Consider the following 10,539-nt stretch of genomic DNA (forward strand, 5'->3'; position numbering starts at 1 on the left):
TTCTGTCATATGATAATGAGGTTGTTAAGATCAAGATCAAATTTAAACAGAGAAACACCTATTTTTTTCCCACACCATGGCTTTCTTCTGCTGCTCAGGTCCTTTGAATTAAAATCATCATACATGGTGAAATGTATTCATAGCATGAGGTTATGGCTGAGTTAAAGCCTGAATTAGTTGTGTTCCAATTATTTCTGCCATTAATTACCTGAGATTGAATAGTTGACCAAAAACGGAATAGTCACTAAATACAAGTTATTTAAGGAGTTATTAAAAAATAAAACTTAAAGCTGACCTCATAGCAAAATGAAATGCATGTTGTTCAATTTAAACAGGTTCTAATGAGTGATCAGTGCAAATATTCATGTCTTTATCTTATCCTAGATCCAGCTCCCACTGAGGATCCAGAGGAGGTAAATATCCTCTTCGTCAGTGAAACGGTCAAATCACTGAGCTGAAATCAGTCACACACTCACATGTTCCTGTTTAACTCTTCCTCTAGGCTCCATGTCGAAAACTGCTAACAACACTCATCCATGGGCTTGATGCACATTTATTTGATTCAAACCACGACATCTACATGCCCAACTGTGACAAGCGTGGCTTCTTCAGAAAGAAGCAGGTGAGTTCAATCTACAACAAATCACGTTATCAGAGATCTGGCTATATTTGCAGCTCAAGTTAAAGCTTCTCTGTGTGTTTGTGCAGTGTTGGTCATCTCGAGGGAAGCAGCGTGGAAAGTGTTGGTGTGTGGATGAGAAAGGCATGCTGGTCGCTACAGGAACCAGAGAGAAAGGCCGCCTGAGCTGCTGAGTGGCATGAAGACTGGACTGAAGCAGAGGAGGATAAAGATGAAGGAACATCACACAGAGAAACTGATTCATTCTCCATCAGCCAGAAACAGCTTTCCACCAATGAAGAACTGTGTCAAAATCTTAGTAACTTTGTCTCTTTGCGCCCTCTGCTGAAAATATTGAGGTTGTATTGATCTGATTTATTACTTTAGAGAAAGACTTTGCAGAGACAACATCTCTCTCCCTGATCATTTAACTCTGCAGCAACTCTGCAGAAACGTTTGCACATTTTCAAGTTGTTTACTTTTTAAGTTCAAGATTTTAACTCCATAAATATCTTATGTCAAGTTTTATAATTACAATTGGAAACCTGTTTTTATATAACTAGATATATAAACCATACATAAGATATAATTTGGCATTTTGTTTGCACCCAGTCTATCATATTTATATAATATTTTTCTTACATTGAAACCACTGTAATTTTATTTCTGTGTATATAATATATAGATGTCATTCTATTTATGTTACTTTTTATATGATTTTTTATTTATGCTAATATTACTAACAAATATGTTGACTAGCTCATAAGAGCAGACACAAGACGAATGCACATGCTGGCATTATTTTCAAGTTAGTTTTAAGAAAAGTTTCCGTTTTTTGAGTTTCTGAATTGATATTTTATTAAAAATAAAAATGTGATTTCTCACAAAGTAACTGTATCTAGTCCCTTAATTCAATAGCAACAGAAGAAGAAGAAAAAGAAGAAGAAGAAGAAAATAACCAATTAAAACCAGAGGTATCAGAAACATCAACTTTAATAAACATTAGTGTGATAGGAGCTACCTAAAAGGGCAGAAACCATCTTTGATAAAAATGTATTTGACATGCACGTTGACTTTTTGTGACCCAACCATTGACATTTATGACAAGGGACTTATGAGCTATACTGCAGCCGGCCACCAGGTGGTGGTCGAGAACCTTTGGCTTCACTTGTGGGTAGCAGTCATGTCATCAATCTTTATATATAGTCTATAGTCTAATGGTCATTTAGATATGTAGAGGAAGCACCTTAAAAAATGGCTCCTAAACTGGCAGCAGGGGTCCACCATGATGAGCAATCTGTTTAGCTTGGCTGCACAGCAATTGTTTTGATAATTTATTTCTCAGCCTTAAGTACTTCAACTGAAGGAGCATGAGATGGACAATCTACTCAAAACTCAAGTCTGATATGAGTGTCAGCGTCAATATATCTATATATTGATCAATAGATTATTACTCTTTCATCTTAAAGGACCACACGCCTTCAGTTTGATGCAGTTTCATACAAAACCAACACAAACAACAATGTTATAGAAGTAAAAGTTATTACAATACTCCCATGTTGTCATATATCTTAAGGGCTGTGAAATATGACTTTATGATTGTAGCTACAAATGTGTTTGAATTGAAGAAAACATGCTAAAGTATTACATCTCACACAGCAATGGAAGAAGTCATCAAACAACTACAAATAAATGGATGAAAAAGTAAAAGTACCACATGAACTTTAATAAAATTTACTAAAGTACATAATTAAGTATTGTTCACATATCAGGTGCATGAATGGCTACATATTATTTTGGCCTGTTGTCTCATCACAGCCACGTGTCTGTGTATGATTCCACTGTTGTGAGACTGAATCCACCACACACCATCATACTTTTTGGTCCAGTAGGTGTTGTATTAGTTCACAGCTCCACTCTGTTCCAGGCTGCTGCAGCACTGAGGCCACAGGGCGGACCTCAGCTTACTTTACATACACACAGAGCTCCACAGATGACTACACACACCCTGCCCACTCTCACTCGAACACTCACCCACTGAGACACGGATACCTGTGACACCATGTCTTCTCCCGGCGCCTCCAAGAGGAAGACCAAGAAGAAGCACTTTGTGCAGCAGAAGGTTGAGGTGTTCAGAGCCGGGGAGCCCGTGCTGAGCGCCCTGATGTGGGGAGTCAACCACTCGGTAGGTAGGTGAGCTGCTCACTGACTCTAACACATCTTCATTATTACTATTGATATGAGTGTGAATTTGTTGACCAGCTTTTGAACCACTGATGCTCCTCACATCCAGATCAACGAGCTGAGTCAGGTGCCTGTGCCTGTCATGCTGCTCCCTGACAACTTCAAGGCCAGCGCCAAAATAAAAGTCAGCAACCACCTCTTCAACAAGTATGTGCTCCACTTAGCTGTGTGTGTCTGTAACTCACACTGCTTCCTGTCCATTTACACACATTTCTTTGCCTGCTTGTGATTGACTTGTCTGTCTGTGCTTATCAGAAATTGCAGACCCCAGTGTGTATTGTTGTTTCACCATCAAAACACCTTTAACACCACCACAGCCGCAGCTATGACCATCAACAATGACTCTAACATCAGCCAAAAAGACAAAACAAATAAAGAAACAGTGCATGTATGGACTGCAATATGAAATATGTGCAAAAGAGTGGTATTTTACTAAAGAATGTTATTGTGAAAATGCAGCACACAGTTCCCATCCAATAAGCTGTTCCACGGGTTGTGTTGCAGCAGAATATCAATAGGTGCGGGATGAATAATAAAGTAGCTGAAGTGATGAACTTATCTAAAAGATGTTTCAGGGCTCAAAGAGCACAACTTGTCAGTCAAGACAAAGTGTGAGACAGAGTGTTTTACTAAATAATCACTATTTATGAAAGCAGTGAAATACATGAGGTTCAGTTTCTATAAGGATGGAGTGTAGAAAACCGAGTGGCATTCAATAATCCCTTAATCCATTCAGGAATCCAGGTTGTGTAAAGACTTATAAGAGAGCTGGGAAGAACGAGAATATACTGTATGTTTTTCTTTGCCTTGGTCGGTCTTTATTCATTTTTCCTCCCAACATCTAAATGTAAAACCTAGTCAAGGGCAACAGCTGTACACAAAGAACAATAAGAAAAATAAATGGGATGTGGTTACTAACTATCAACATATTGTATTCATTTTGCCAGTAGCTATGGAAAGAGCTTTAGCAAAAAGCCGCAGGTACACTTTGATAACATGATTTGAAAAAGTTTTGTGCACAAACATGTTTTTGTCCTGTATTTATTAAGAAGATAGATAAATAAGATAAATACATGTATTTGGCCAATAACAATAAGCAAATGAATACATCTAAATAAATACATCGCCCGAAAAGGTTTATGCTGAAGCTGTGTTTATAAGACTTACCCTGATCACACATAACACTCCACCTCATCCAAACTTATATATATTCACAGTGCGAATGCTAACTATGGATAAACATGACTGTACATTACTTTACCAACACAAGTGCATAAAACCCAACCCAATATCACTAAATTCCTTTATCAACTTATCATTTATCAAGTGTCTTGTATTTTTCTCAAACTGTTAATTAAATTGTTTCAGTTCAAGAAGATACAACATGTGCCATTTTTTTATCTTATGTATTAAAACAGGTTCTTTTATTCCACAGAGAGAATCTACCTGGGCAGTTCAAATTCAAAGAGTACTGTCCACAGGTGTTCAGAAACCTGCGAGAGCATTTTGGCATTGAGGACCAAGATTACCGGGTAAGATTATAAACTTCAATCTGAATTTGACTGTGCAGAAAAAAACGTGGGTAAAACGATTTAAATTGAAGCACAAACTCAGAATGTTTGATATTGTTTTTCTGGGTTTTGTTTTTTGAGAACCCAACAGTTTCTTGTTTTACATGCTGCTCTCTAAATTTGAATTTGCTTTGTGTGATATTTGCATGTGACAGGTGACAAGAGATGCATCATTTGGTTTGCACACAGTCACATGAGGCGGCTGTATGAGCACTTTGAACCATGTGCTGATTAGAGTTGGACTATAAGGCTCGAAGAAAGAAAAGTCACAACACTTTGCAAACATCAATTGATTTTAAGATCTTACTGACCACATTTAAAGCTTGCAGGGGTCTGGCTCTAAGCTGCAACACAGAATTGTTGACCCCTAATGTGCCTGCACCTGCACGCAGCCTTAGATCCTCGGGTAGAGCCCTGCTGGCTGTTCCAAAGTTGAGGTTGAAAACTCAATGTGACCGTGCTTTTGCCATCAGGGCCCATCGGCTTTGGAACAGCCCACCTGAGGAGTGTGTTTTTAACGTTTTCTTTTCACCTTTTATTTTACTTGCTTATTTATTTTTACTGTAATATTACTGATTTTATGTGTTCAAGTGACACAGCTCTATATTTATTTATTTAATCTGAACACTACCTTGTCTCCGACCACCTAAATGCGGTTGTCTGGCCTCCTTGTCACATTGCATCCTGCTAATTGTTATTTCTCTTATATTTACTTTTCTTGCTTTGCTGTCAAAGCACTTTTTAAACTCTGTCAGTGCTATATAAATATTTTTTTTTATTATTATTATTATTATTATCATTATTATAACTAAAATAGCTCAATCCAGTGGTCGATGTTTGCACTGGAAATGTATAGAAAGGTCTCAGTGAAAATGGTTTAAAAAACATGATGTTGTCCTCTCGCTCACCAACAGGTGTCTCTGGCCCACAGTCCCCCCCTCAAAGAAGAGGAGGGGCACAGCGTGGGCCGGCTGCTGACGTCGTGTGACCGCACCTTGGTGGTTAAAGAGATCTCCAGTGAGGAGGTGGAGGAAATGCACAGCATCCTCTCAGAGTATCACCAGGTACGAGGGGCACAAATTGGAAAAAATGACCTCTGGCATCTGCATTTCTTGTCTAAACAACCATATGAAGCGTTTACACCACAGGTCACATTCACCCACTCAGCACTTTATCACTCATACATCCAAAGCCATCAGCAGCAATTCAGAGTTCAGTGTTTCCCAAGGTCACTTTGACATGTGGACTGGAGGAGAAGTGGATCGAACCATTGACCTTCAGTCGATCCGCTGAACCTCCTGAGACACAGTCACCCACAACATCAACCACATACTTCATTGAATATCTGACTAGTAATTATACAAGACCAGGGCACTTGCTTTTACATCAACATCTTTTAATATCTGTCTATTCTTTATAATTATTCTCACTCTGATCACTCTGGTTCCCCTTTGTTACCTGTATTAAAAGTGCAAACTTATTATAAATCTGAATTCATATATGTTGTAATGTAACAGTTGCATTTATTCTGTTCTCTTTTGCCTTTTTTATTTTATTATATTTTAACTTGTCACAGTTGGAAAATAAGTATTGTTCAATAATGATGATCTCATTATATTTATATACAAATACATATCTATACACATATACGTATAAATGCATAAAAGAGACAAACTGTGGCTCATGAGAACCATTATTCAACTTAAAACATTGATTTCATTGCTCATTTATTTGCCTTCTCTGTGGCTTTCAAATACATTTCATGGACGTTTTCAATGCATGAAGTTTCTGTGGAGAACAAACAAACAAAGATCAAGTTTTATCACTAAAAGTCATTATTTTATTTTTTTCCGGCTTGTTAAATCCCCTTTTATTCTTAATAAAATATAATGAAAAAGATATTTTTTTTAAAACGTTTTGAAACCTGTTGTGTTAACTTACCAGCAGTCGTCTCCTTCCTTCCTTTTTTGGCATCTCATTTTGTTTTTTGTTCATTCCCACCCTTAATAATGGAATGGTGTGAAACCTTGGCAGAAATGTGGAACTTGTCACCCACATGCTTGTGATTTGCACGAGAATTTTTTTTTAAAATCTTAGTCTAAATACTTGCGGGTATACTAATGGATATTTGAGTTAGGAAATGTATTTTTGTCAAACAACAATTTGTATTTATGGCTGGACAGTGAAGCATTGCCTGACACTTAACCAAAGTACCTTCATTTACACGCTGCAGTGTTCACGCTTCCTTCATCACTCATTCACTGCGGGTCTCTTCCAGCACATTGTCACCTGCCACGGGAGTACCCTCCTCCCTCAGTTCCTGGCCATGTACAGAGTCACAGTGGAGAACGAGGACACCTACCTGTTAGTCATGAGGAACGTTTTCAGCCACAGACTGCATGTGCACAGGAAGTACGACCTCAAGGTAAAGCCTGCAGGAGACGTGCAGCGAGATGAGGATTTATATAGACTTTTCTTCATGCCACACACCCTCATTACATCAGAATTTATTGAGCGCTGTCAAGAGGCAAGTGCTGTCCAGAGAGATTTAAATTCTCCAACTTGAAATATCCTGTTATTGCAGTAAATAATTCTACCCAACATTGAGTTTAAGTACTTCCTTAATGTATCGTGTTACCGGAGCATCATGTGATAAGGAGTATCAGTCACTGCCTTGTCTTTCCTCAGGGGTCACTGGTGTCTCGTGAGGCAAGTTTTAAGGAGAAGGTGAGTTCAGATTTAAAAAGTCAAATAATGAGGTGAACGCCAATATCGCCGTTTTTATGACTGTGTTTATTATTGGCAATTCATAGCATACGGTAATTATGCAGTGCTCTACCCAAAGTGTAATCTGGATGTGAACGCTAAGTGGCCCATGTGGTGGATGGTGGATATGGCCCAAATAGCACAGATCAAATTCAGGCCACCTGTCAAACCTTTGGTGATATGCCCTATTGGCTATTTGTTTTCACCAACAAGTGAACATTGATCAATTAAAAAAAACAAAATGTATATTAATATCAGCCTGTTTTTTTTTGATTCATTGGAAAGATAATATATTAGATCCTTCATTCGTAGTGTGTTCAAGTTAGGATTATCTCAGGCAATAGTACAAAGCGTGGCCCAGACCTTACAGTACTATCGAGAAAATACCACCAGCTCTCACAAAGAGCATGAACATGGAGAGGAAAAATTCGCTCTTATGTTTGCATTTTGACAATGTTTTGTTTCAAGATGAGACTTTCAAAAAAACATTTTTTTACAGAAAAAGCTCCCCTCAAATGACTCTAAATTACATCGGGGGCTTAGCGTTTGGGCTGTAATGACTCTGACCTAGATAACCTTCTGTTAAAGAGCTGCATGAATGGATGGAATATAAATAACTGCAGAGCTGTGGGGAATCTTTGATCTTTTCCAACTGTGCGGGTATGGAAAACAATTTTTGTGGTTAAATCATTTGGCTTTTATGTCACTGGAAATGGGGCGACTGATCGTGTCTAATGAGAAGCAGAATCAAAGCCCTGTCGTTGTATGCCCAGTTCCTGACATATTGTATAATATGTTCAATAATGCAAGGTCACTGTGACCCTTGACCACTGAAATCCCATCAATAATCTTTGAGTCCAGGTGACAACTGGTCAGAATTTGAAGAGCTAAGACAGAATTGGTCAAGAGCGCCTTTGACTGTCTCTGGGACAGAGGCATAAAAATGCTAATATGATGTAGTTGAGCTTCACTCTGCTGTTTCCAGGTGAAAGAGCTGCCCACCTATAAGGACGTGGACTTCAGGAATAAAATGCAAAAAGTGTATGTGGGTGAAGAGGAGAAAGAGAAGATCATGGACAAACTCAACAGAGACACTGAGGTACGACCGGAGAGTTTGAGGGATGAAGGCCGTCATAGTTTTCTTTTAATATGACGAAGGTGTGTGTCTGTGTGTGTCCACAGTTTCTGGTGCGTATGAGGATGATGGACTACAGCCTGCTGCTGGGCATCCATGATGTAGAGCGGGCTGAGAGGGAGGAGGACGATGAGGAGGAGGAGGATGAGGAAACAGGGCTTCCCTATGAAGAGGAAGAGGAGGATGAAAATGGCCTGGCCTCCCCTGAGGGCATCGCTGGGTACATGAACTCCTTCAAACCCATGGGTGCTGGGGAGTTTGACCCGTATGTGGATGTGTATGCTATTCAGAGCGCCGTAGGTGAGTCCTGACAGCTGAGCTATCCCCAGGCTGTAATGCACCCCAATCTCACCTTAGACTGGGCTGCAGCAGTTCAGATTGTTTACGCGCAGATCGATATCACCCACCCGATGCTGTGAATCACTCCCTTGTAGGTGCACCCCAGAGAGAGGTGTATTTTATGGGCCTGATTGACGTGCTGACACAGTACGACACCAGGAAGAAAGCCGCTCATGCTGCCAAGGCTGTCAAACACGGGGTGAGGGATCAGAGTTGTGTAAAGGGATTGCTTCGTACGCTCGCTTTTGCTTCTCTCGCCTGCAAAGTGTAAAAAGGTTTCTCCCACTTTCTTCTTCGCCTCTTATCGACTGTGTCTCTGTGTTTTTTTGCAGGCGGGAGCAGAAATCTCCACGGTTCATCCAGAGCAGTACGCCAAACGTTTCCGAGAGTTCATCACCAAGATCTTTGCCTAGTTCAAAGTGCACTCCTCGTTTAATAAGACGTCCCATCATACAATAAGGGCACAGAGTCAAGTCAACATCAAGCAGCATTGAAAATCCACCATTAAATGATGTATATGCTTTTCTATTCACCCTCCATGTTATTCTGCACTGCGTTGACTTTGTGTCAACGCAGTGTTCGACTGAAGAAGTGAATTGTGCAGACTGGAAGGAAAGTGTTGCTGTTGTTTGTGGGCTTCTTTTGTTTCACTTTTACAGATTTGCGAAAAAAACAAACCTTTTATGGTGTTAAGCTTACACCTCTAACATAAGTGTCTTCTTCAGTGGCCACTGGGGGAGGAGGTGAGGAGAAAAACATGTTCTCCTGGCATGTTTGGCCCTAAACCATCCAGCTTTCCTTCAGTCAGTCTCCACTGCTTCCCTGTTTTGATTTAAAATATTGATCTGTGACTCCCTCTTTATCATCGATAACAACCCTCAGCATAAAGAAATAATTGGAGCCTTTCCGGGCAATTCTAAAGGTCTTTGTTAGGAATAAGAATGGCACTCGGTAGAGTTTATATCTCCAAGGCCAGAGAGTCCTCTCACAAAACTAATTTTATATTCACTAGATTGAGAATTATATTTAGATTTGCACCTAACTGCACAAACTCATGAATATCAGTTCCTTACATATGCCTGTTTCCTTCTATTAAGATCTATGAATTATTTTTTGAGAAATGAATGAAAATCTCACAATGTTAAAGAAAAGGAAAACATACAGGCTACAGGGTACAGGCCGAACTGAGGCTCACGGTGAATCTGACTGGCTACTGGCTTGTATGGCAGCACTATGAAAGCCATGTGTCCGGCTCAGTAGATCAGACGCCATTACCTCTATGACTTTTTAAACTAAACGCTTTCCCCTTTTTTGAACATAGAACAAGATGGAGAATATGTCTTGTATGTTCTACTGCAGCTGATCAAAGCCAGTTGATGTTGGTAGATGTTAGGGACATGTCTACAGCTCTTTACCTTAGTGTCATCAGGTGTTACGGCCTTTTAATCCTTGGCGAAGGTATTAATGCTAATAATACCATATTCATCTCCCTTTTAAGCATCAATTTGATATATGACCTGACATGAGCTCTAACATCAAGTTTTGCCAAGGTTAAATTTAAATGAAATAAAATGTTTGGCTAAATGAAGCTTGATACAACCTGACTAATGGTAGCCTCCATATATAGCACATGATGTAGGTCAAAAGAAAAATCAAGTAGTTAAATCTCTTCTATGTGATTATTAAATGCAAATGTAGACCCATTGAAAACATTGCTTATATTGAGGAATGTACTACCTGTAATGATATTCTGATTTTGTGTATTAAAATCAATTTCCACAAGAACATATACGAGTCTATTAATTTCCACAATCAGACTATTAAACGCTCCACTGACCCGTGACCTCAGTGAGCTGCCTCTGGAA

At 39.3% G+C, this 10,539-nt stretch overlaps 2 protein-coding genes across 3 annotated transcripts in view; both read left to right on the plus strand.

Moving 5' to 3' along the window:
• The window catches only part of LOC128447474 (insulin-like growth factor-binding protein 3), a gene marked incomplete in the record, with an annotated part of 8,140 nt that extends 6,633 nt beyond the window's left edge, over positions 1 to 1,507 (plus strand). Inside the window, 3 exon segments of the mRNA XM_053429705.1 lie at positions 385 to 413; positions 503 to 622; positions 709 to 1,507. Of these exon segments, the coding sequence (XP_053285680.1) occupies positions 385 to 413; positions 503 to 622; positions 709 to 813 (254 nt within the window).
• Positions 1,508 to 2,538: 1,031 nt separating this feature from the next.
• On the plus strand, positions 2,539 to 10,459 carry LOC128454002 (phosphatidylinositol 5-phosphate 4-kinase type-2 gamma). 2 transcript variants are annotated; one of them, XM_053437130.1, is made up of 10 exons: positions 2,539 to 2,804; positions 2,913 to 3,010; positions 4,299 to 4,395; positions 5,349 to 5,498; positions 6,713 to 6,859; positions 7,123 to 7,161; positions 8,186 to 8,299; positions 8,383 to 8,635; positions 8,770 to 8,873; positions 9,007 to 10,459. In XM_053437130.1, the coding sequence occupies exons 1-10, from the start codon at positions 2,682 to 2,684 to the stop codon at positions 9,085 to 9,087; spliced, it is 1,206 nt and encodes a 401-aa protein (XP_053293105.1). In that variant the 5' UTR covers positions 2,539 to 2,681; the 3' UTR covers positions 9,088 to 10,459. The 2 variants fall into 2 exon arrangements, with proteins under 2 accessions (XP_053293105.1, XP_053293113.1); XM_053437138.1 differs by having other exon boundaries at positions 2,695 to 2,808.
• Positions 10,460 to 10,539: the final 80 nt, after the last annotated feature.

Source organism: Pleuronectes platessa, chromosome 2, assembly GCF_947347685.1.
Source record: "Pleuronectes platessa chromosome 2, fPlePla1.1, whole genome shotgun sequence".
Taxonomy (NCBI): Eukaryota; Metazoa; Chordata; class Actinopteri; order Pleuronectiformes; family Pleuronectidae; genus Pleuronectes; species Pleuronectes platessa.

What these genes read in the sequence shown, in the direction of transcription:
- LOC128454002 (XM_053437130.1), top strand. Translation starts at nt 2,682, where the DNA reads ATGTCTTCTCCCGGCGCCTCCAAGAGGAAGACCAAGAAGAAGCACTTT. An exon ending in AGCAACCACCTCTTCAACAA is followed by an intron (nt 3,011 to 4,298) that starts GTATGTGCTCCA and finishes TTTATTCCACAG; the next exon opens with AGAGAATCTACCTGGGCAGT. An exon ending in AACTCAACAGAGACACTGAG is followed by an intron (nt 8,300 to 8,382) that starts GTACGACCGGAG and finishes GTGTGTCCACAG; the next exon opens with TTTCTGGTGCGTATGAGGAT.